General features: G+C 44.4%; 1 protein-coding gene across 4 annotated transcripts; it reads right to left on the bottom strand.

Annotated features, from left to right (window-relative positions):
- Positions 1-283: 283 nt before the first annotated feature.
- SS18L2 (SS18 like 2) lies at positions 284-23,177 on the bottom strand. 4 transcript variants are annotated; one of them, XR_003942247.1, is made up of 5 exons: positions 23,034-23,177; positions 22,701-22,777; positions 7,121-7,226; positions 6,470-6,684; positions 284-448 (listed from the first exon to the last, which is right to left on the bottom strand). XR_003942247.1 is itself a non-coding variant. In XM_030204441.1 (4 exons), the coding sequence occupies exons 1-3, from the start codon at positions 23,100-23,102 to the stop codon at positions 7,127-7,129; spliced, it is 246 nt and encodes an 81-aa protein (XP_030060301.1). In that variant the 5' UTR covers positions 23,103-23,175; the 3' UTR covers positions 284-448; positions 7,121-7,126. The 4 variants fall into 4 exon arrangements, 1 of the variants encoding a protein (XP_030060301.1); XR_003942248.1 differs by lacking the exon at positions 6,470-6,684 and adding an exon at positions 3,387-3,449; XR_003942246.1 differs by lacking the exon at positions 6,470-6,684 and adding an exon at positions 2,546-2,639.
- Between the last annotated feature and the right edge of the window lie 2,156 nt (positions 23,178-25,333).

Raw genomic sequence — 25,333 nt, 5'->3', positions numbered from 1 at the left:
GCTCAGTCTGCCCCTGCATACTACCCCTTCCAACTCTGTCTTGTTTTTGAAGGGGCACGACCCAGCAGAGGCCTAAAAGCTTGGGCTCAAAGGCTCCACAGTTGGCACTTTTACTTAACACACACTGTCACTGCTGTAGGTATAGTAGGATAGGGTAGAATCTAAAATTTGAACATGGCAGGAATGCTTGTGACCCACCCCAACACTCTTACTGGCAATTGTTATCTTAATAATACTATTTTAAAATGAGTACATTCAAACATAAAAGGGGAATTTTGGGAAATTCATGTTTTTATAGCAAATTTTTATTTAATGAATATTAACTTAAAAGGAACAATTAAATATCACATATATTTGCATTTAACTATTAATCTCTCTACTGCCAATGATGCCGCAGCCAGTTCAATAAGAATTTTGTACTTCCACCAGACGTAAGCAAAGCACCACTCTAAAATAGAAGAAAAACTAGATGTTAAATTTGATCTTAGGGAATACAAATGCAAAAAAGTTGGTAAATTGTGCACAGTATTTGTATACTGGTACTAACAACAATTAAATAAATATTTTCAGCACCACCATTTGTGAGCTGCATTGGCTAAATGGAGAATATAAATAAAGAAATACACCTTTTTATTTTTATTATATAGTACATTAGTGTGGCAGCTGCTGCAGGGACTGTTCAGTCTAGTAGTGTGTTTTTCTTGAAAGTGTAAATAAATCTTTACTTCAGAGCAGGGGTTCTTAACCCGGTCCTCGGGACCCACCTAGCCAGTTGGGTTTTCAGTATACCCACACTGAATATGTATATGTGAGATTTCCATGCAAATTTCTCATACATATTCACTGACCCACAATCTGGAGTGTCACTTAATATCCTGTTATGATCAAATAATAATCCTCTAACTAATGATAACAGTTCTAACATTCACCAAATACTTTCAAAGCATAAGCAAAAATAATTTATTCATATTTATTTAATGATTGCACGGTAACTAGGACTATGTACTTTGATTTGGAGATAAATAAATATGAATAAATTATTTTTGCTTATACTTTGAAAGTATTTGGTGAATTTTAGAACTGTTATTAGTTAGAGGATACATATTCACTGGGGGTATCCTGAAAACCTGGTTGGCTAGGTGGGTCCCAAGGACAGGGTTGAGAACCCCTGCTATAGGAGTGACTACCTACTTGAACAAGAGGTATGAAAATTGTTCTTTAGAGAGCAGAATAAAGCTTAATGATGAAACTCTTACTCTCCTACATCTGACCAAAATCCATTAGGAGTGAAACATGTTAAAATTTGGCTCTATGCATCAGTAGAAATTTAAAAGATTTAAAATGCTACTTCTCATGAGATGTACTAGGTTTTTATGGACCAGTCCAGGGGAAAAAAAAAAGAATAGTCTACACAGGGAATTTCTTCTCTGCTCCTTATCCTAAGCCCCTGCAGATGACTTCTGTTTGCAGGTCCTTTTGTTTTGTATACAAAGATGCTTAATTCCTGGTTAAGGTAGGTATTAAAATCTAAATGTAATCAAGCATGCATAAAATAGAACACCATGTTCTCCTCCAGACACTACTTCATACATGCTTGCTAAAACTTAATTTGCAAAGGACATTATTTGCTAAGGTGATGGGGTAACAGGGTCGCATGCATCAGATGCTCTTAGCGTCTGACTGCTAAATGACCATAACAAAGATCAACCTGTAGTACATAGGGCAAGGATGAGAGGATGGACAAATTAATGCTAGGTGCACTAAGAATCACTTAAATCTTTTTTTCCAGTACAGATTCGATACTGGGTTAAACTCTAATTTTAATAGGTATCCACTTCTAAAACTCACCCTCAACGTTCTGAGGAAACGGACATCACTTCCATAATGAAGGGTTCGTGGTGGTGAAGCCACCGAAAGCACCATGTCGCTGGGCCCCGCCCTCGCATCAAATGTGATGACATCGAGGGCGGGGCAATGGCGTCAGTAGCTTCACAACCAAGAAGCTGATGAAGGTGCGTTCACGAGGTGCGGACCTATTGCGTCAGTGGCTTCAGAACGACGAACCGGTGGGTAGGGAGGGAGGGGGTGTTGGGGAGGAAAACCTTGCTAGCGCCCGTTTCATTTGATCCAGAAACGGGCCTTTTTTTTTACTAGTGTTTTAATAATGGGACAAACTTATCTATTTGAAATAGGCTGGACCTTGGGAGAGGGACAAATTAAATATATGCAAGTAGGAAGTGCCTTCCCCAAAGGTAGCTTAAGGGTTAAGAGCTGTGGGCAGGGGAACTAGACGGAGGTCTTCCCAGGCAAATCTGATTCTTTGACTGGGTGACCAGAGTTAGATTGAGGGAGAGCACTAGATGTGGTGTATTTAAAGATTTTAAACAAACTTTGAGTGCCCTCAGTATAAGCCCTAAAGTGACCGACTGGACTTGGTTGAATGGAAGGTGACACTGGGTAGTAGTAAACAGAGATCATTCTGAGAAATGCCACAAGATTTGGTTCTTTTTAACATATTGCTGAAAGGATGCCTGGTAAGGTTTACCTCATTGTGGATGACGCCAATGATAATGTGAGAACAGAGTATGGTGTCTGATATGTAGATAATGTGAGAGTACGGCGTCTGATGGCACTTCTAGCTGCAAGAAAGATATCAAAATCAATCAGGTAGAAGGTTTATTTTAGCAAAGCTAGAGGAACGGCCTGGCACTTAGCATCTAAGATTTAATGCTAAAAATAAAAATGCAGGATCATGAATTTGGGCTACAAGAACCTGAGGGTACAGTACAGTTTAGGGGGTAAAGGACTTTGTCCACAAAAGAGAGGTGGGATGATGTTAATATATCTAAAGGCAAAAGCTACAAGCGTTCTTAGGGAGAAGTATGGCCCGTAGGAAAAAGGAGGTGAACCCCTCATTTAGAGACCACACCCTCAAAAAGATATAAAGAGGATGAACTTTGGGGGGGGGGGGGGGGCTGCTAAAATGGGCAGTGGACGTCTTCACAATACGCATGTGGCTAGACTAAGAATGTATACTTTGGAAGAAAGGTGGGAGAGGGAAGATACCTCTGCAGCATAAATGCACAGGAGCTGAGTCTCTTTCTGTTGAAAGGAAGCTCTGGAACAAGGGGGGCATAAAATGAACGTGAAGGGATAGACTCATCCTGAGGAAATACTACTTCACAGTAAGGATGGTGGATTAATGGAATGGCCTCTTGGAGAGACTGGGACAAGCACACAGGATCTCTAATGAAGTGATAGAGAGAGTAGACGGCATGGATTGGCAGATTGGATAGGCTGTATGGTCTTTACCTAATTTTTCTATGTTTTTAACTGGGTTTACTATATTTCAAAATAAAAAAAAATCACCTCATGACAGTGATTACCCGTTACTATGTGGCTGATTTTCTTTAATCATTACGACACATCTTCCAATTATGTTTTCCACAAAAGTATAGAAAAACCAAAGGAAATTAAGATGATAATGATAAGGAGACAAAGAACTGGGTTTAATTCTCTCTATAGCTCCTCATTATCCAGGGCAAGTCACTTGACCCTCCCTTACCTCAAATACAGATCATAGATTGTTGGCCCACTAGCGACAGAGAAAGTACTTGTATATTAATACGTAAACCTAGTTGGTTTTTACCACAGAAAGGCAATATACATCAAATACGTGACCCTTAGGTTGGGTTCCCGCTTCCAGGAGCTGTTAATGCTCTCCAGCGAAACGCAGCGACATCAATTACCTCAATGACTGGGTGAGGGCTCAGCTCCTTGCACCCTGTCCCACAAAACCACTGATTGTCGCAAGCTAATGCTCGAGGCTGGACAGACAGCGCAAAAACAGCTTTTCCCCATGGCAGTGGTGGGTTCAAGTGGTAGAGGAGTAGCCTAGAGGTTAGAGCACCAGCCTTGACATCTTGGGCAAGTCACTTAATTGTCCTTTGCCTCAGGTACAAAATCAGACTGTGAGCCCCCCAGGACGGGAATATCCAGTGCACCTGAATGTAACCCACCTTGAGCTACTATTGAAAAAGATGTAAGCAAAATCTAAATAAATAAACTAAGGCGATGGGGTAGCACGCATAACAGCAGCCCAATCTGCAGGGCCTACTGCAGGCACCTTTATTGCAGGTTCAAGCCTTGACAATACAGAGCCAGAAAGTGGAAGAACACAGTGATGCATTCAAGACTGCTGGAGCAGAAGATGGATAAACTACAGCATGCACATACATTGGTAACTAACAAAGCAGAGGATATGGAACATTATAGTTGCATGCGTAACTTGAGATTCCAAGCAATCCCAGACAGTGGAACATCTGGCCTACGAGTAAGTAGTATAATAGACTGTGGAGAATATCATCTCTATGATAACAAGATCACTGACACAGTGAAAATAAACCATGTGCACAGTGAGGGACCAAATCAACCCAAGGATCTCACTGCTTGCTTTTACAATTTTAAGGAAAAAAATATGGGCTGTGGCACAAGCAAGGGCACTTACCACACCTTTGTAAAAGGACGCCTAAAAGATTAGTGTGTTAAGTGCCATGCAGCCTATAAGCGTTCTTTGGATTCAGCTTCTCCATTTTGGCTTCTTTTCTCCATCAGATGCATGTCTCATTTACTGAAAACTCTCGACCTGCTTCTCAATTTCCATGAACTTTGGCGTACTGAATCGCGTAATTTTAAAATCCGCTGTGTGTGACTTTTGTTATGGCATCTCCAAATATTCAAACCAGCAAGCATGGCTCTTGTGTGCATGCCCAGACAAAAATGGAAGTGTCAGCCCTCACTGGCACCTTTTCTGTTAGCACATACATTTGTTTGTGGCTTACTATCAACGTTTAAATCTGGCACTGGCTTCGAACATCCATTTAAACACATTTTAATACAATTTGCCGACATCTTAACATCCACGATCGAGCCCTTTAAGCATTTGGTGCAACTAATACATAGGTACGGCTTCTGTAGAGGTGCATTTACAGGATGGCAGAACATCCGTAGCTTATATTCATGTCCGACTTATATGTGCAAAAATATGGTATTTGTTCCAATTATTTATTTATTACATTTATACCCTGCACTTTCCCACTTATCAGCAGGTTCAATGCGGCTTACATAGTTTTGTGTAGGGGTTGACATGCTGTAGAAAACAGGCAGTAAAGGAGGTGGGGAAGTTGAGGAGGTGAGTACAGGAGGGTAAGGGTGCAGGGGTGGGGGTGAGGAGTGGTAAGTAGGTGAGTGGGGGAAGCAGAATCAATGTCCTTGGCTCTGTTGCACGGTTAGGTGGTTAGGATGGATCGTTGGGGTAGGCCTGTTTGAACAGGTGAGTTTTCAGTAATTTCCTGAAGAGTAGAAGGTCACTGATTGCGTGAATACACCGAGGCAGAGTGTTCCAGAGTTGGCTGCCCATAAAGGAGAAGTTGGATGCATAAAAGGACTTGCACTTGAGACCTTTGCAATTGGGGTAATGTAGGTCGAGGTATGTCCGTGATGATTCTAACATGTTTCTGGTTGGAAGGTCAATCAAGTTGATCATATAGCTTGGGGCGTCCCCGTGGATAATCTTGTGGATCATTGTGTGGGTTTTGAAATTTATTCGTTCTCTGATAAGGAGCCAGTGTAGTTTTTCTCGAAGCGGGGTCGCACTCTCAAAGCGTGATTTGCCAAAGATGATTTGCCAATTAAATCAGAAGCATTACAAATTATTAGAATACCATTTTTTTAACAACTGGAAGGCTGCATCAGCGTGACCGAATGTTCTCTTAACAGTAGATTGAGCAATAGCTATACTTAGATATAAGTAAAATTTGTGCATGTGTGTAAGATCCATGCAGATAATTCACAAAACGTACTTCTAGCTTTTAGGTAACTAGTGTAGAGACATTTCTTTGGCAGGTTATAAAAATGACATACTTAGAGGCATATTTTCAAAGCACTTTGGGAGGCTAAGTTCCATAGGTTTCTATGGAACTTTGGGAGGCTAAGTGCTTTGAAAATGAGCCTGTTAGTAACCCATTTCCCTAGTGAGCATTTACTAGAAAAAAAGTGGCAGAAACAGCAGAGAAAACAGGGAGTTGATAAGGAATGTGAACAAGTCTGTTCCACTATTTTAGGGAATATTGATTGGACAGGACTTCGTCTACAAGTGTCAGTCGGGAAGAAAATGTTACAACAGGTTATTTGAAAGTTTTAACAGTGATCTTGGAAGATGAAGGAATTAATCAACAAGTATTCCAGGTTATAAAAACAGGTCTATTTTAAGATGCAGGTTATTAGAAAATTAAAACCTTTGAACACCGATCTATTCAGAACAGTGGCACAGTGTTACCCGCTTTGAACCTGGTTTGTAGGGATTTAGCGGGATACAAATGGCACTTACATTATGCTCGTTAGATTATTGTAATGCTTTAGATGTGGATTTACGTGGAAAATTAAGGAAATTTCAAGTGGCTCAAAATACCTTGGCAAGATTTCAGACTGACAGAAGAACCAGTACTTTGCAGTTATTATATAAATTGCACTAGTTACAAATTCGTGCAAGTGGTATGTTTAAAATTTTACTGTTCGTTTTTAAAAATTTCAGGGTCCTCGTATTCAAGTATATACACCTAAACATCATCTCTGATCTTTCAGAAAACTTTGTCATTAGCAGATACATCTGTTCTTAGACAGCAACTATGGAGAAAAAAAAAAGGCTTTTAGGCAAGTAGCAGAGTGGAACAATTACCCAGAAAAAATGAAAAATATGTCGTCTAATCCTGCTTTCAAAAAAGCTTTGAAACTGTATTTGTTTTGTAAAGAAAATGCTTAATTTTAAAATGATTATTTGGGTATTAATCATTTACTGATTTTATAATCATATTTCTTATTTTAATTTGGATTTTATTTTTGTTACATTTGTACCCCACGCTTTCCCACTCATGGCAGGCTCAATGCGGCAGGCAATGGAGGGTTAAGTGACTTGCCCAGAGTCACAAGGAGCTGCCTATACCGGGAATCGAACTCAGTTCCTCAGGACCAAAGTCCACCACCCTAACCACTAGGCCACTTTTTTCATACATCATCTTGAGTGACTATGCCAAGAATAGGGTATATAAAGTTTGATAAATACCTTGCCCTACGAATCCATGGTTGGGGGCAGCTTCTGTACATTTTGTGGGCTACCATCTGCAATAGTAGCCAAATAAATTAGGTTCCTGTGTAAAACATGTTGATACCTACAACAAAAATGGTAGATTGTTAATTAAATAAACACAGCAATGGGTTTTTTTTTTACTGTACTATGAAGGCCAGTGCTGTGAACAAATGCAACTCCCTCACAAACATGGAGGTAGCTTCAATCCTCTTCGACTTTAAGACCCACTTGGAAGGAACCCTTTTCCTAGTGCCAATAATGTTCAAACAAGTTTGGAGAAAAAGCCGGCACTGCTACTGGGCACAGAAGTTACCGTTTTCTTTTAAACGCAAGCTCATACTGAAAACAAGTGGAATGGGATTCGTACTCCACGGTGCATAAACAGGCTCCGTTCTGAGCCTGTGAATTAGTTCAGCATGCCTGAACTGCCTGTAAAAGGTTATCTGCATGAAGGGTGCTATGCTGATCCATCTTTATTTAAAGTACCTGGCAGCAGAAGTAAAGACTTTCCTGGAATGTGTTTTTGTGCCCATTGAAGGATGCAAGATGAAGCCACGACTATATCATCACTGCACCTCTTGTTCTCGGACTGTTTTTGTCCATTCAGTAATTCAAGGAGTTATTCTGGTATGGAAAGATCAAGAAGTTATCTACAGTTTACTATCCCTATAATACGTGTGCTCATGTGACTAATGGGTGCCCTTGATATGCTTTATTTAGCAAATAGCAAAGAAAAACAACACAAAGACAACTTCCCACTGACCTGACAGACAGACTAAACGTCTGCAACTGCTGGAAGCAGGATACAGGCTTGATGAACCTTCGGTCTGTCCCAGTAAGGTGATGCTTATGTTCATTATTGCCAAGCACATACAATATCAGCAGCAGCCAGAGGATTAATGAAAGCTCTCAATATCAAGTAATGCATGGGTTCTAATGAATAAGTATAGAGGGCAGTGGCACACCCAAATAAAGGCCTTTCATGCCATTATCATACCTCCTATCCACCTTCTTGTGCCTGGTGCATAATTTTTCCATACTATACGTTTCCCACATCCATATCAGCCAGCTACTCAATGCAGGAAGACACCCCCTCCCCAAAAGAATGCCCTATTAAGCTTTACCATATTCAGGCAATGCCTCACCAGGATCCGCTGTGGCAGAGTAAGGCCAGAATCCTCAACTGAAACAGAAAAGCTCCAGGATCCCAAAGTATATCTGTACCAATCGTCTGACTCGGCCTAAGCCAGTGGTTCCTAAACCTCCAGTTTTCAGAATATCCACAATGAATAGTCAAGAGAGAGATCTGTATACAGTGGAAGTAGTACATGCAAAGTTTTATGCATATTCATTCTGGATACCCTGAAAACCTGACCTACCTGTGGCATTCGAGGTCTGGCGTTGCCTATCCTTTAGATTTGCATGCATTGCCTCCTCAGTATGCAACTCTCTCTCATACAAATTCAGCATGGTTATCCTGAAAACCCAGCTGGCTGGCTATGCCTCGGGGACAGGGTTGAGAAGCACTGACGTAGTGGCAATCATTTTCCCTCCTAGACCTCTGAATACCTCCAGGCTGTAGCAGAAGACCTGAAGTAGCGTACTGTGTTATCACTGCCCACTAGCCTTTCCTTTCCCTCCAACATATTTACACAATCCAGTTTTAAGCAGAATATAGCTACAGAGCTAGCCTGGTGCCATGGCTGCAAGAGACTCTCTTACATTACATTTCCCCAATTATGGAAATACAGTTTATAAATTTGTTGTATCAACTGACCTCACCTACTAGAGAACAAAATGGTGGAATTTACTACCAAAGTTAATTAAACGCCAATATAATTATCTACCGTTCCGCAAATTCCTGAAATCACATCTCTATAACAAATTCCTGTCAAAAGAAAATTAACCTTTTATAATATCAAATATGAAGTGTATCTATAATGTAATCTCAGTTTACATTAGTTCATTTTTTTAATCATTCAATGTATTGTACTTATAAGTATATCCTTACACTAACTTAAATTGTATGATGCTTATCATTAATTAATAATTTTCTATCGTACTGTTTCTCTTCTCTCAATCTTATAATGATTGTTGTTTGCTGTCCATTGAAATTAAGATGTTATTCTACACCCTTATTATACCCTTCTGATTAGTCAATTTATAATGATCTTAATCCACTGGTACCACTTTGTTCCTTTCACTGCTATACTGATTTCATGTTGTAAGCCACAATGAACTCAAGATTCCTTGGGAAAATGTGGGATATAAATGTCACAAATAAAATAAAATAAATACATGACTTCAGCACTGCTATGCAAAAAGAAAAAAAAAAAAAAGCCATCAATTGGGTCTTCCATTCCCGAGTAGCCCGGGATTGAGACTTCTGCAGGCTGAAGGCCAAGCGGGGCTGCAATGGTAGATGCAAGCACCCCGCTGCTGATGCACATCCTTGCATTAGGCCACCCAGTAGTTCAGGGAGCAAGGCCTGGATGCGCTCATCGAGGGCCGACACCGGGAAAAGCTGGGGTGCCAGTTCAGACGCAGGTTGCAAAGACACTACCATTTGGGTCCATTAAGCTAGAGAATTCCCTTGATAGCAGCACTTAGCTGACACTTTGGGACTTAAGCACCCCCCACAGCTGGGGGCAAGCAGGGTTGGCCTCAAACTAAAGGACATACCACTTTTACTTCTAACTTCCAGGTGCTGGGACTGAACCAAGCTCCTGCAAAAAGGACAGGTTTATTCTGACCCCTAAATCCCTTACTTCTCAAATTGACTGGCTTAGGTGAGAAACTACCTGATATTTTGTCCTAAATTTTTTTTTTTTTGATTTTATAGAAGTCTTTATTGAACATTGCAAAAGCAATACAATAATCACTCAATGCACGACTCAATACAATTGTACAGAATCCAACAAGCTTTACATGAGTGTGTAACAGTAATACCTTCCAATCAATGACAATGTTAAAATAAACAGCAATTCTACTCCAAGTTTTTTTAATTTTTTAAACTTATAACTTCCCTTATCCTACTGCCCCTCCCCCCTCCCCCCTCACCTTCCCGAATGCTCTGTCATCATACTGATTAGTCTGAACAATTTTTTAGAAAGGGTTCCCACACCCTTTCCCATGCAGGCAGTGTTTTAGCTCTCTGGGCAGTCAATCTCTCCATTTCACATATGTAGCGCACCTTAGTGTTCCACCTCACCATTGAGGGTACTAAAGGTGACTTCCAGTGTTGTGCTAAATTCAAACGGGCTGCGTGCAGAGATCCTCTCAACAGAAGCCACTGATCTGAGGTGAAACCTATTGGTCGCTGCCCAAATAAAAAGGTTAGAGGATGCCACCTCACAGATTTACCTACCCACTTCTGAGTACGTGCTTGTATCCCCTTCCAGTAAGCCTTTGCTTTGGGACAAGACCACCAAATGTGCCCCATTGTCCCCTCTCCCCCACAGTTTCTCCAACATTCCTTAGGCACTTTAGCATACATGTGGTGCAATCGAACCGGGGTCAGATACCATCTATACATTACTTTAATAGCGTTCTCTTGCATATTCACTGCTCGAGCTGATTTCAAAATCTTTTTCTCCAGTGTGACCCAGTCCGCCTCCGGTAATGTGAAATGTAGTTCTTGCTCCCACCTCCTCCTATGTTGTACATATGGTCTGGCAGTAGCCATCAACTGTGCGTATAAGAAGGATATCAGCCCTCGTTCGATCTTAGAGTCTACACATATTTCCTCCAGTGGGTGCGTATCCCGCTTCAGACTACTTTTGTATGCCTGTGCTGTCAAAAAGTGTTGTACTTGTGTGTAAGCATAGTGATCCGTTTCCCTGAGCCCAAAATCGTCCACCAGCTGTACAAAAGGCACTATTTTCTCCTCTTGATGCATCTGTCCCAGCAAATCCAGTCCCTGATCTGCCCATCTCCTGAAGGTGTTGTTTCCTATGCCTGGCTCAAACATTGGGTTTTCTGCTATGGGAGCTAAGCCCGATACCGGTGGTTGACGTTCTATGAACATAAGATCCCAGTAATAGAACGTGGCCTGTACTGTGGGCGGGAACATGTCAACTCTTCCCCTATATTTCTGAGGTAGCCACATTAAATGAGCTAATTTCCGTGATCCCACTAAATCCTGTTCAATGTCAATCCACAATTTATAACTATCTTTCCTAAACCAGTCCACCGCCGCTCTGGTCTGTGCTGCACAATAGTACCAGAACAGATTTGGCACACCCAGCCCCCCCAGCCTTCTACTTTTGTAAAGAAGAGCCCGTGATAACCTTGGTCTTTTCTGATTCCAAATAAAGCGGATCAACCTATCTTGGAGACCAGAAAAAAAGGCTCGGGGTATTTGTAATGGAAGAACCTGAAATAAATATAAAAGACGGGGCAAGATGTTCATCTTAATCGCCGCGATCCTCCCGAACCACGACAATCCCATATTAGCCCATCTGTCTAAGTCTGTTTGCACCTCCCTCTTCAGAGCTGGGTAATTAGCTTCAAAAAGGCCTGATAGGTCATTCGTGATCTTGACTCCTAAGTAACATATTGCATTCTTCTCCCATTTAAATGCAAAAGATGTCCTCAATGTCTCCATCAATCCCCGTGGGACCCCCACAGCCAAGCCCATAGACTTGCTGGCATTCAATTTGTAACCCGAGACCCGTGTATAGTCCCCTATTTCTTTCATTAAGTTAGGCAAGGAGACCAATGGGTTGGTAAGTGACAGCAGCACATCGTCTGCGAATAGCGCAATTTTATACTCCTGCCCTCTTACCTGCACTCCAGTGATATCGTTATTCTCACGTATAGCTGCTGCCAGAGGTTCCATCGCCAGGGCGAACAGTAATGGAGACAGCGGACACCCCTGTCTAGTTCCACGCCCCAAAGCGAATGTCACTGAATTCCCCCCGTTTACTCGCACACAAGCCCTCGGCAAGGAGTATAAGGCCTGGATCCAGGCTCTAAAATGCTGTCCAATTCCCACTCTATGCAGGACCCTATCTAAATACCCCCAGTGCACCCGGTCAAACGCCTTCTCTGCATCCAGACCGAGTAGCACTGCGGGCCTTGCTTTTTTCTGCGTTGTGTATATAAGGTCTATTGTGCGGCGTATATTATCCATGGCCTGTCTCTTGGCTATGAATCCCACTTGGTCCGGATGGATCAAACTGGGGAGCACCCTCCCCAGACGGTTAGCCAGCACCTTGGCCAGGATTTTGACATCTGTATTCAAGATCGAAATGGGTCTATATGAGGCACATTCAATGTGATCCTTGCCTGGTTTTGGTATTACCGCCACCCATGCTTCCATCATAGACCTGGGGAACGGTGCCCCCTCCCTGACAGCATTGATTATCATCGTCAGGTAAGGCGCTAATTCCGTCACGTATGCCTTAAAGAACTCATTCGTGAAGCCGTCTAATCCCGGCACCTTCCCCCTTGGTAGTGCTTTGACTACTTCTATCACCTCCTTTACCGCCACTGGGTCCTCCAACTCTCTCCTTTGTGTATCAGAGAGAGCCGCTAGCCCCCTAGCCTGTAAGTATCCCTCTATTTCCCCCGTCTGTACTGTGGCATCCTCTCTGTAGAGGTTCTCATAGTATTGGGCAAAGCAGTCCCTTATCTGTGCTGATTTGTGCGTTATGCCCCCCCCTGCATCTCTAATTCTTAGAATATGTCGATCTGCTCTCAGCTGTCTCAATTTGTTAGCTAGCAGGCGTCCAGGTTTGTCAGTGCAAGCGTAGTGAACCTGTTTCATCCTTGCACTCACAAACTTCAAACTATCCTCATGTAGCCCCGCTATTTCCAATCTCACCTCCTGTAATTTTCGATAATCAGCTACTGAACCTGAAATTTTGTACTTATCTTCCAGTGTAGCCAGTCTATCCATGCAACGTACCAGCCTCTGGCGATGTACTTTGGCATTCTGACTGGCACACTTAATGAAATGTCCTCTTGAGACTGCCTTGAATGCATCCCACACGGTACCCAATGTAGGCCCCGAGTCCAGATTGATATCAAAGTACTCTCTAAGTAAGGGGATAAAGCTAGCTACTGTTTCAGGATCCTGCAGCAAGTTGTTGTTAAATGTCCATCTTTTATCTCGCTCCTCCTCCTTCAGGGAAGGAACAGCAAGCCAGACCGGGGCATGGTCCGATATTGTGATATGACCTATCTCAGATTCTTCCCCCCCTTCCGATAACGTTTTGTCAAGAAAAATGTAATCCAATCTGGAGTAAGTGTGATGCACTTGGGAAAAAAAAGTAAAGTCTCTCCCTCTAGGGTTCCTCAAGCGCCACCCATCGTACAGCCCCATCCCCTCAACAAGGTCATTTAGTGCTCTAGCAATTCTACAATCTATCTGGGAAGGAGGAGTCGATCTATCCAGGCCAGGCTTCATGGTCGCGTTAAAATCCCCGGCCACTATCAGCTTCCCTCTGGCAAAGGCCTGCAGCTCCTTCTGGAGGTGCCGGAAAAAACGCTCCTGTCTTTCGTTGGGCGCGTATACGCTAACCAGTGTATACTCCTCCTGTTCCAAGCTAATATGTAAAAACAGGAATCTGCCCTCCCTATCTCTTCTAGTGTGTAAGATCTGGACTGTGGTATTTTTGTGGAACATTATGGCTACCCCTCTTTTTTTTACTCCTAGGGCATCTGAAGCACACACCACCTGTGGATAGCATTTAGAGTACAATAGTTTCTCATGCTTTTTTAAAAGGTGTGTTTCTTGTAAAAACACCACTTGTGGTTGCGCGAGACGCAGTTCACGCCAAAGGGCGTGCCGTTTATAAGGAGAATTTAAGCCCTTTATATTATAAGTGAAAAATTTATAGCCCACCATTTAACAATTCTGTTCTATCAGCATGTTCAAAGAAAGGTGTATACCCAACCCCCCCTCCCCAGCCTCCCCTCTGACTTTCTTCCTCCCTCCCTCCCCCCCCCTTTAACATCCACTCACCAGACAATACCCTCTGGCATTGCATGGGTAACCAGAGGAAAGCGGCCGCGAAGGCCAACGCCCCACCCAGTTCCGTCCCCCTCCTTCACACGTGCCCCCCATTCAATTATACAGCATTTGAACACCTCCTCCTCCTCACTACCAGCTCACCTCGTATTAAGCAACTTTCATTCTCACGCATTCACTCTTCCGTTCAACCTCAAGTTAAACCTTGTGAACAGTCCACTCTTAATCAAAGTCCTCTTTGTGCTTTCAAGTCTGAAGTCTCGCTGTCTTCTCATTCACCGGGACTCTCTTCCACTTTTGCATGCGTGCTTTTGTTGTCCCCGCCATCTCCGTGGGCACCGTCTCCGACTTTGTCAACCCAGCCTCATGTAGGTTTTTCCAGGCATCTGTCACCTTCCTTGTCCTGCACTGTTGCCCCTTGATCGCAAAGCAGATAGCAAATGGAAAGGCCCATCTGTAAGCGATCTTTTCTTTGTTCAGTACCTCAGTCACTGGTCGCATAGCCCTTCTCTGCATCAGTGTAAACACCGAAAGGTCTTGAAATACTGAGATCCTGGCTTCATTGTATTCCAGGGTTGAAAGCTGCCGGGCTTTTTGCCACAGCATCTCCTTAAATGCATAAGAGGTGAATCTCACAAGTATGTCTCTGGGTCTATTTTCAAGTCTCTGGCCCTGCACTCTGTGTGCTCTGTCCATGGCTGCTGCACTAGGGTCCCAGGCCTCACCCATAATTTTTTCACATAGGTTCCTCACCAGCAGTTGGATATCTTCCATATCTCCGCTTTCGGGGACTCCCCGGAACCTCAAATTGTGTCTTCTTCCTCTGTTCTCAAGGTCATCCATTTTATATTTAAGTTCGTCATATTGTTCTTGCTGCTTTAGAATGCGTGAGTTCATCAAGCTGTGCTGCTCTTCCTGTTCATCGAGCCTTTCCTCTATGGTCTCTACTCTGCCACCCAGCTCCCTAAGGTCCAGGCTTATAGCGTCGACGTGCTCCAATATTTCAACTCGGGAGGCCTTTATTTCCTCTCTAATCGCGTCCAGGCATTTCGCCAAATCCGCTGGGGAATGCTCCCTTCTAGCCGCGGGGCTCGGCGCCACGTGTCTAGCCGGCGCTTCCGAGTCCGCCATGCCAGGTGAAGCTGGGCGCGAGAGGTTCTTCCCGGCTTGTTTCTTCGGCGGTTTTTCGCTTACCCGCTGTGCCGCCGCCGCGGTTTTGCTCATTTTGTGGAGCTCGATTTATACCTCGTCCCCAAATGTGATGCTGGTCTATTTTTTTTTTTGCGAATGGCGCTTTTGGTGCTGCTTAACGTTGGGGGAGTGCGGGAGCTAACAGGCTAGGCAGCCATTCACCTCCGTGACGTCACTTCCTCCTCTTGTCCTAAATTTTTAAGGCTTGTTGCTTAATCAATTTAATTAACACTGGGAAACCTCTCTTTCTGTTCCTGCCAAGCTCTGATAAAGGGGAGGGGCATTTTTACATAGCTGAAACTGCTAGAATTATTGGCAATATCTAGATTTATTTAAAAGGAAAGTTATTAATATCTAGGGCAGTTTTAAAAGTTAAATAAACTGTAAGGTCCTTGATCAGACACTACCATTTGGGTCCATTAAGCTAGAGAATTCCCTTGATAGCAGCACTTAGCTGACACTTTGGGACTTATAACGGCTCATGTGGTTAGCGGCCACTCTAAACTCAAAGTCCTGGACTTCAAGCGAACTGACTTTAACAAAATGGGGGAATACCTGAGGAAGGAGCTGATGGGCTGCGAGAACGCACAACACGTGGAAGGACAGTGGTCCAAGCTGAAAGAAGTAATAAACAGGGCCACAGACCTTCATGTAAGGAGGGTAAATAAAAGCAAGAGAAAAAGGAAACCGATATGGTTTTCAAAACAAGTGGCTGAGAAAATAAAGGCTAAAGAGTTAGCGTTCCAGAAATACAAAAAATCTCAAGTAGAGGAACACGGGGAGGAATACCGGACGAAACTGAAAGAAGCAAAGAGAGAGGTACGTCTGGCGAAGGCGCAAGCGGAAGAACAAATGGCTAGAAATGTACGGAGGGGAGACAAAAACTTCTTCAGGTATATTAGCGAAAGGAGAAAGACTAAAAAGGGGATTGTGAGACTAAAAGATACAGCAAAACGCTATGTAGAAAATGATGAAGAAAAAGCCAATTTGCTAAATAGATACTTTTGTTCTGTTTTTACTGAAGAAAATCCTGGGGAAGGACCGAGAGGGACTGGCAAAAGTACACCTGAAAATGAAGTGGATAGAGCACCGTTCACGGAAGAGAGTGTGTATGAACAACTTGGAAAGCTAAAGGTGGACAAAGCCATGGGGCCGGACGGGATCCACCCCAGAATACTGAGGGAACTCAGAGGTTCTGGCGGGTCCTCTTAAACATTTGTTTAATAAATCCTTGGAGACGGGAGAGGTTCCGAGGGATTGGAGAATGGCGGAGGTGGTCCCTCTTCACAAAAGTGGTGATAGGGAAGAAGCTGGAAACTACAGGCCGGTAAGCCTCACTTCGGTTATTGGAAAAGTAATGGAAGCCATGCTGAAGAAAAGGATAGTGAATTTCCTGGAAGCCAATAAGTTGCAAGATCCGAGACAACATGGTTTCACCAAAGGGAAATCGTGCCAAACGAATCTCATTGAATTCTTTGACTGGGTGACAGGAGAATTAAATCAAGGACGTGCTATGGACGTCATCTACTTAGATTTCAGCAAGGCTTTTGACACGGTTCCCCACAGGAGGCTCTTGAATAAACTAGAAGGGCTGAAGATAGGACCCAAAGTGGTGAACTGGATTAGGAACTGGTTGACGGGCAGACGCCAGAGGGTGGTAGTGAATGGAGTTCGCTCGGAGGAGGGAAAGGTGAGTAGTGGAGTGCCTCAGGGATCGGTGCTGGGGCCCATTCTGTTCAATATATTTGTGAGTGACATTGCCGAAGGGTTACAAGGTAAAGTTTGCCTTTTTGCGGATGACACCAAGATTTGCAACAGAGTGGACACTCCGGAGGGAGTGGAAAACATGATAAAATCTGAAGAAGCTGGAAAAATGGTCTAACGTTTGGCAATTAAAATTCAATGCGAAGAAATGCAAAGTGATGCACTTAGGGAGTAGAAATCCAAGGGAGGCGTATGTGTTAGGTGGGGAGAGCCTGATAGACACGGACGGGGAGAGGGATCTTGGGGTGATAGTATCTGAGGACCTGAAGGCGATGAAACAGTGCGACAAGGCGGTGGCCGTAGCGAGAAGGTTGCTAGGCTGTATAGAGAGAGGTGTGACCAGCAGAAAAAAGGAGGTTTTAATGCCCCTGTATAAGACGTTGGTGATGCCCCACCTGGAGTATTGTGTTCAGTTTTGGAGGCCGTACCTTGTGAAGGATGTTAAAAAAATGGAAGCGGTGCAAAGAAAAGCTACGAGGATGGTATGGGAGTTGCGTTCCAAGACGTATGAAGAGAGACTTGCTGACCTGAACATGTATACTCTGGAGGAAAGAGGAACAGGGGTGATATGATACAGACGTTCAAATATTTGAAAGGTATTAATCCGCAAACGAATCTTTTCCGGAGATGGGAAGGCGGTAGAACGAGAGGACATGAAATGAGATTGAAGGGGGGCAGACTCAGGAAAGATGTCAGGAAGTATTTCTTCACGGAGAGGGTGGTGAACGCTTGGAATGCCCTCCCGCAGGAGGTGGTGGAGATGAAAACGGTAACGGAACTCAAACATGCGTGGGACAGGCATAAAGGAATCCTGTGCAGAAGGAATGGATCCACAGAAGCTTAGCTGAAATTGAGTGATGGGGGGAAGAGGGGTTGGTGGTTGAGAGGCTAGGATGGGGGAGGGCAGACTTATACGGGGTCTGTGCCGGAGCCGGTGGTGGGAGGCGGGAAATACTGCTGGACAGACTTATACGGTCTGTGCCCTGAAAGACAGGTACAAATCAAGGTAAGGTATACACAAAAAGTAGCACATATGAGTTTATCTTGTTGGGCAGACTAGATGGACCGTGCAGGTCTTTTTCTGCCGTCATCTACTATGTTACTATGTTAAAGGAGCTGTGTCTTGGCTACTGGGAGACCGACGCATCGGCACCTCCTGTAGGGAAGGGGAGCGGTCCTCCCAGTGCCGATGCTTCTTGGGTGCTGAATCCTTTGACGCCCCAGGGATCCCAGTACCATGCGTTGAGGGCAATCGATGTTGATGCTTCTTGACCTTTGCCCAAAGCATGTCACCGAGTCTCCTCGGTGCTGATGAGGACGATGTCAAATCCACACGCTGCCTCAGGGTCAGGCCCAATGATGGACAGTCCCAGGGGCCCTGCACAGCAGCAGGCCACGAGGCAGGTGGAGACCCATTCAATGCTTCACTGCTCCCAGTGTCTAAGGGTCTAGCAGCTGCCATGCTTACTGTCACTCCCAAAGCAGGTGCAACGCTCACCTCGATGCCTAGGAACCAGACTTCACTCCAAAAATCCTGTCTCGTTGAGCCTCTCCGGAAACCTGGGTCCTCTTCCTCACGCGAAGACAAAGAACACACTTAATGGGGCTATGGTCTGATCCAAGACAATGAAGACACCAAGAATGGATGTCCTTCCCAAAGATCGTCCGATTTAACCGGGTACAGCATTTAAGACCACTAAGAACCTTCGTGGACATGGAAGGAAAAACTTCCTCAGCTAAATTAAACAAAGCAATGGTGCCAGAAAAAGGGCAAGGCACAACAAAAAATGAAGGCAAAATCCCAGCTGAAGTCAAGGCCTAAAAGTGGCTGAACGACAACAAAAAAGAAAGAAAACTTAAAACCAGACAAAACAAACTAAAAACATGTAAGGGAAAGACAAAAAAAAAGGGGGTTCCACAACTAGGAACACTATTTAGGGACAAAAAATAAAACAAACACCAAAAGGCACAGCAAAGCTCTTTAGGGAAGAGCAATATGAGGAGATGGTTTTAAAAAAAACCCACGCCCTCTCATCACCACGGTAGAAAATGAACTGAGGAGACTGCGTTCTCACGGTAGGCGGGAAGGCACTCGTGCATGTGCGGTGGAGTGTGTCTCGCGCTCCACAAAGGTCTGCTTATGCTTTTCATAAATCTGGGACCGAGCAATGTGGGTTGGCGTCACCCACTTGTGAGAATACATAAGCCTGCTTGTCCTCAGAGAGGAACCTTATTCCCTGTTGCTTACAATTAGAAATGTTTTTGTATTCTGCAAACACCGTAAAGTTCTATGTGAATTCCAACTAAGATAATCAAAGAACATTATAATATCCAAATATTTTTTGAAGAAAATTATTGCAAAACCCTTTTAAATTACAAGTATTTCTGTATCATCCTAATATTTACAGGAATTAAATTCCTGATGGCTGGTGCTTGATAGCAAACACCTGACATAAAAATACTCTTGTAACAATCTTTTGGGATGTGGAAAGTGTAATAAATATTATTATGCAATATTTTGTTTCTTTTCAGCATACAAATTAATATACCACTCTCCCATTAAATATTTTGAATATCATGGTACACATTTTGAATTGAATTCTGGCTTTGACCGTCAGTGGCGATCCACAAACAGCAGAGTGATTCTGTCATGTTTGTGGGCAGAATATATCATTGAAGGTACCCTAGTATTTTCTTACTATGGTCATAGATTGGAGAATAATAATCTCTCTTACTTAAAGGAGGAAAAGCCTCAAAAGATATTGGGGTCACTCCTTTGTTGATACAAACATCAACCTCATGGGAGCCCCCTCACTCATCATAGGCATAAAAACCTCCTACCGCATAGAATAAGGCTAGCTGTGTGGCATAATCGCACTTAACTACATATTGTATCCAGCTTTACCAGACTGTTAAAATTATCACATATCAATTTATCTTTGCAGCTACTCGATCTTTATCGCTTCCACAGCCGACTTTGACCAAGGTTTCGCCTCCTGCATCAGGGTCCGTGGAGTGGTTCAACCGGTCTCTGCAAAAGAACAAACAACCATAGTTCAGCTTGCTTTCTCCAACTCCAAATATATTCACCTTCTGATCTTTACTTCACATCTCACATTTCCTGCTCAGTCTTTCCTCTTTCAAGTCTGGTAGCATCCACAACATGGCATCTCCGTTAAATACAGTCCACGTGACACGCCTTCAGTATGGCTCCTCCCCTTACTAGAAGGTTTCAGAAAAACTGGTACCATTCAATCCTAGAATTAAGATCATTAGGGTCCACTGATTTAAGACGAAATATCCATCTTTGCTCTTGTACTAGAAAAAGTTTTTTTGTCTCCACCTCTAGGATTTGGTTTTAACAACACATCGTAGGGATTCAAACAAATATTTTTCTGCAATACAATGTGCCGCCAACGGTGCCGTTGTTTTCATGATGTGGATGTTACTCTTGTGTTCTGTGAGTCTTACTGTTAATCTCCTTGACGTCTGCCCAACATACACTTTATTGCAGGGACAAATAATGCAGTATACCACCCAATCAGAGGTGCACGTGGTTTCTTGATCCAAATCAAATCTTCTCCCTGACTGTGGGTCCACAAATATTTGTGTGTTTATCATCATGCTGCATTGCCCACAGCTTTTATGCCCTCTATTGGGGGTACTCTTCTGGAATGTTCCTTAAAACTGTCGGTGCCACAATTTCCTCTACTGTATGCCATTCTCAGTTCAACACTGGCAAATCTTGACAACCTTTGAATAATGTGCCAATTCTTTCTAATCATAGCTGCAATCTGTGGGGCCAGCATAGTGTATCGCAGAACACAAGTCATTATATCTTCATCTGAAGTCCTTCCGTGGGCTTTTGGTAGTAGTAAGTACTCTCTGGTGTTATATCTAGCACGTTTATAGTCTCTCCGCGCAATTGGTATAGGGTATCCTCTTTCCACTAATCGCCGTTCCAACTCTTAAAATCATTCAAATCTGAGCAGATCCGCCTGTACCAAAGGAACTGCGAGAAATTGTGGCGCCAACACTTTTAAGGAGCATTCCAGAAGAGAGTACCCCCAATAGAGGGCATAAAAGCTGTGGGCAATGCAGCATGTGTAACGTGATGATAAACACACAAATATTTGTGGACCCACAATCAGGGAGAAGATTTGATCTGGATCAAGAAACCACATGCACCTCTGACTGGGTGCTATACTGCATTATTTGTCCCTGCAATAAAGTGTATGTTGGGCAGACGTAAAGGAGATTAACAGTAAGACTCACAGAACACAAAAGTAAAATCAACATCATGAAAACAACGGCACCGCTGGCGGCACATTGTGTTACAGAAAAACATTTGTTTGAATCCCTACGATGTGTTGTGCTACAACGGTTAAAACCAAATCCTAGAGGTGGAGACAAAAAAACATTTTCTAGTACAACAAGATCAAAGATGGATATTTCGTCTTAAATCAGTGGACCCTAATGGTCTTAATTCTAGGATTGAATGGCACCAGTTTTTCTGAAACCTCTTAGTAAGGGGAGGAGCCATACTGAAGGCGTCACGTGAACTATATTTAACGGAGACGCCATGTTGTGGATGTCTAAAGGGGAGGAGCCATACTGAAGGCGTGTCACGTGAACTGTATTTAACGGAGACGCCATGTTATGGATGCTACCAGACTTGAAAGAGGAAAGACTGAGCAGGAAATGTGAGATGTGAAGTAAAGATCAGAAGGTGAATATATTTGGAGTTGGAGAAAGCAAGCTGAACTATGGTTGTTGTGTTACTATGACCGGTTGAACCACTCCAAGGACCCTGATGCAGGAGGCGAAACCTTGGCCAAAGTTGGCCGTGGAAGCGATAAAGATCGAGTAGCTGCACAGATAAGTTGATATGTTTTATAACAGTCTGGTAAAGCTGGATACAATATGTAGTTAAGTGTGATTATTCCACACAGCTAGCCTTATTCTATGTGGTAGGAGGTTTTTATGCCTGTGATGAGTGAGGGGGCTCCCATGAGGTTGATGTTTGTATCAACAAAGGAGTGACCCCAATATCTTTTGAGGCTTTTCCTCCTATCACCACAGTAAGAAAATTAACTAGAGTACCTTCAATGTTTTAGTCTTACAAACACAGGTGTACTCTGGAAGCTCATTGGATTTATTGAAGCCAGAATATATCAACCAGACCTGTATTTTGAATCACCTGCAGTTTTTTCAAGTAGGTACTTAAAATATTGCAATAATCAAGTTGGGATAACAGTAAACTCTGCACTGCTACTCCTTAGTTTTCCAAGTTAAAAAATAAATTAAAAAAATTATTGACCAGCCACTACAGTGTCAAGGTTCTGTTAAAGAAGGGTCCCAAGATCTTTATGCTAGTCTCGAATTTGAAATTGGGATCACCTAACCTCAATTTTAGATGTTGTCCGACAGGTCAATTAACAAAACTTTGGCTTTGTCTTTATTAAATTTCAGAGGAGTGTCCCACAATCCAGGAATCTATCAAATTAAGCCAATCTTATTAAAAGATGGAAAGTAAAACCATGATATCTTCTGCATAAATGCATGGGAATCCTCTGTGTCAATAATGTAAATGAAACTTGAAAATGAGCTGTATCGTATACGTACTGAGCACACTCTGTTGCGCGGCCTTTATTTTGATACTCTACAATGCATCGAATAAGTTGATCATTTTCTTCCAGTAACTGAAAAGAAGAATGTTGGAAATAGTCAACCACCATCAGGAAAGCATATGAGCAGTCACTACGCGCATATCTTGCCCTTCAGTGCTACCGATGTACAAGATCCGCATATGCACTAACGGTTCAATTAATTTTCCAAAGTAAATAAGATTCCCCCCGAGATCTACAAAGAAACACCCGTACTGTGCTAAACCTCGACCCCAGAGATGCCTGTCACAAGACTCCACCGGCAAGTTCGACCAAAGACCGAGCCGCTCACCTGCTGGATGGTGTCCTGATTTACTTCCACCTTTCCCCGCAGCCTCTCCGGCACAAACGCCACAGACATTCCAGCAGAGCAGACCAGTCCACCGTGACCGGATATGGGAGGTGCCGCGTGAAGGAAGGAAGCTGGGAGAGGGGGCGTGGCTTCAGTTACGCAGCGTGCGTGCCTCCTCCCCCTGCGCTGTTTCCTAACCCCGTTGCCTCTCCTCCTTTTGTCTCTCTCAACTGCCGTTCCATATCATCAAGCTGATCAATCCATAGACTGGTGGGTTGTGTCCATCTACCAGCAGGTGGAGATAGAGAGCAAACTTTTGCCTCCCTATATGTGGTCATGTGCTGCCGGAAACTCCTCAGTATGTTCTCTATCTCAGCAGGTGGTGGTCACACACAGCAGCAGCTCTGGCTAGGCCTCCAAGCCTAATCCTTAGGTTTTGTTGAGGCCTGGGGTTGAGGGCTCTTTTGAGCAAGTGCAAACCTGGTGGTGCCAGGTCCCTCCTTTTCTCCCCCCTCCCGCTGGCTCCGTTTAAAAAAAAAAAAAATTTTAAACGTCTTTAAAGGCGTTTAATTCGACGTTTCTTTAAACGTTCATTGCAGCTACTCACTGGGACACCAGTTCGTTACAGCTCGGAGCGGCAAGCAGGTAATTTTACCTTTTTATAGCGGGCAGGGGGTTCCCCGATTCTTCTCCTCGTGGCAATGGCGTCGGAGGGCGAGGGCGCAAAGGGTCGCTCCCCGGATCGCTGGAGCGCTTCTAGAGGGGATGCGGGGGTTTTACAACCTGATTCGCCCTTGATGGGTGACAGTTTAGTGACCGATGAATGTCCCGGTCGTTCCTCCGGCGTGGCGGTTTTTTCCCGCCATAAACGCCCATCCCCCACTCCTCGCCTCCGCCATCTTGGCCGGCCACGCGGCTCGGACGGCTTCTTCGTGGGCCGCCCTTGAGGTTGGAGACATTAATGCCATGAACGCCCTTAATTTGGGCGACGGCACAAGCGGCTAAAGTTAAGCGCCGTTCTTCCCGCGCGGCTCCTTCGCGGAGTTTCGCGCCGGACGCCATTTTGGATGCGCAGCATGTCTCTCCCCCGCTATTGCGAGCGCCGGTTGAGAGTGCGTCTAGGGCTGTTGCCCAGGCTGCGGAAGTGCTCAGTCTGGGGGGTTTCTCCCCCGAGTTTGTTTTGCTGCTGCATCAGGCTTTCCTCATGCAAAACGCTGCCCCTGCTCCCTCTTCTGATAAAGAGATTGAGGTTCCCAGAGGTAAACGCCCTCGGGTTGATTTCCAGGCCTTGGAGGACTTTGTCTCCTCCGATGTAGATGAGGGCAGCGTGTCTGAGGTCTCCCAACGGTCCTTTGCGGATTCCTTGGAGGAGATAGATCCCCGCTCGGATGGAGCGGATGACCCCTCTGCAGCGCGGCTTTTTAGCCCAGAGGATTTGCCCAACCTGTTTTTACAGGCCATGGACACTTTGAAGATTTCCTCTCCGGAGGACGTCTCTCCCTCAGCCCCTGTTGGCTCTGCCATTATGCTGGGGACGAAGCGCCCGCCTAGATCCTTCCACGTGCATGATGCCATGCACACCTTAATTGCGGCTCAATGGGATGTCCCGGAAACGAGCCTTAAAGTGGCTAGGGCTATGTCCCGCCGCTATCCTTTGGCTGTGAGTGAACGTGAGGCCTATCTGTGGCCTACCGTGGATTCTTTAATCACTGCGGTGACTAAGAAAACGGCGTTGCCGGTGGAAGGTGGCACGGCCCTAAAGGACGCCCAAGACAGAAGATTGGAGGCGGCCTTAAGGTCGTCCTTTGAGGCAGCTGCTTTAAGTTTGCAGGCCTCAGTTTGCGGCTCCTATGTGGCCAGGGCGTGCCTGACTATGGTGCAGCGGGCTTCCCCCTCGGATCTTTCCTTGTGGGCTGATTGGCCGGCCCTGGAATCGGGCTTAGCCTATTTGGCAGACTTGCTGTATGATGTCTTGAGAGCCTCAGCTAAAGGCATGGCTCAGACAGTCTCTGCGCGGCGGTGGCTTTGGCTGAAACATTGGTCTGCTGACCACGCCTCTAAATCCCGCCTGGCTAGATTGCCTTTTAAAGGCAAGCTGCTCTTTGGGGTCGAGCTGGACAAAATCGTGTCCGATCTCGGCACGTCTAAGGGCAAGAAATTACCAGAGGTCAGGGCTCGGGCTAGTACTCGTCCCGGTACCTCCAGAGGACGGTTGCTGGAAGCCCGTCGGTACCGCCCGGGCAAGTCGGGTTCCTCTGCCCCCTCTTCCTTCAAGAGGAATTTCTCCCCCAAGCAGCATT

Source organism: Microcaecilia unicolor, chromosome 5, assembly GCF_901765095.1.
Source record: "Microcaecilia unicolor chromosome 5, aMicUni1.1, whole genome shotgun sequence".
Taxonomy (NCBI): Eukaryota; Metazoa; Chordata; class Amphibia; order Gymnophiona; family Siphonopidae; genus Microcaecilia; species Microcaecilia unicolor.
The sequence above is the reverse complement of the archived record's forward strand: the minus strand, read 5'-3'. Positions and strand labels throughout refer to the sequence as shown.

Excerpts from the sequence above, each read along its gene's own strand:
- SS18L2 (XM_030204441.1), bottom strand. The coding sequence starts at position 23,102 with ATGTCTGTGGCGTTTGTGCCGGAGAGGCTGCGGGGAAAGGTGGAAGTA. Across the intron at positions 22,778-23,033 it reads ATCAGGACACCATCCAGCAG|TTACTGGAAGAAAATGATCA; the intron begins GTGAGCGGCTCG and ends TCTTCTTTTCAG. Across the intron at positions 7,227-22,700 it reads CGCGCAACAGAGTGTGCTCA|GTATCAACATGTTTTACACA; the intron begins GTACGTATACGA and ends TTTTTGTTGTAG.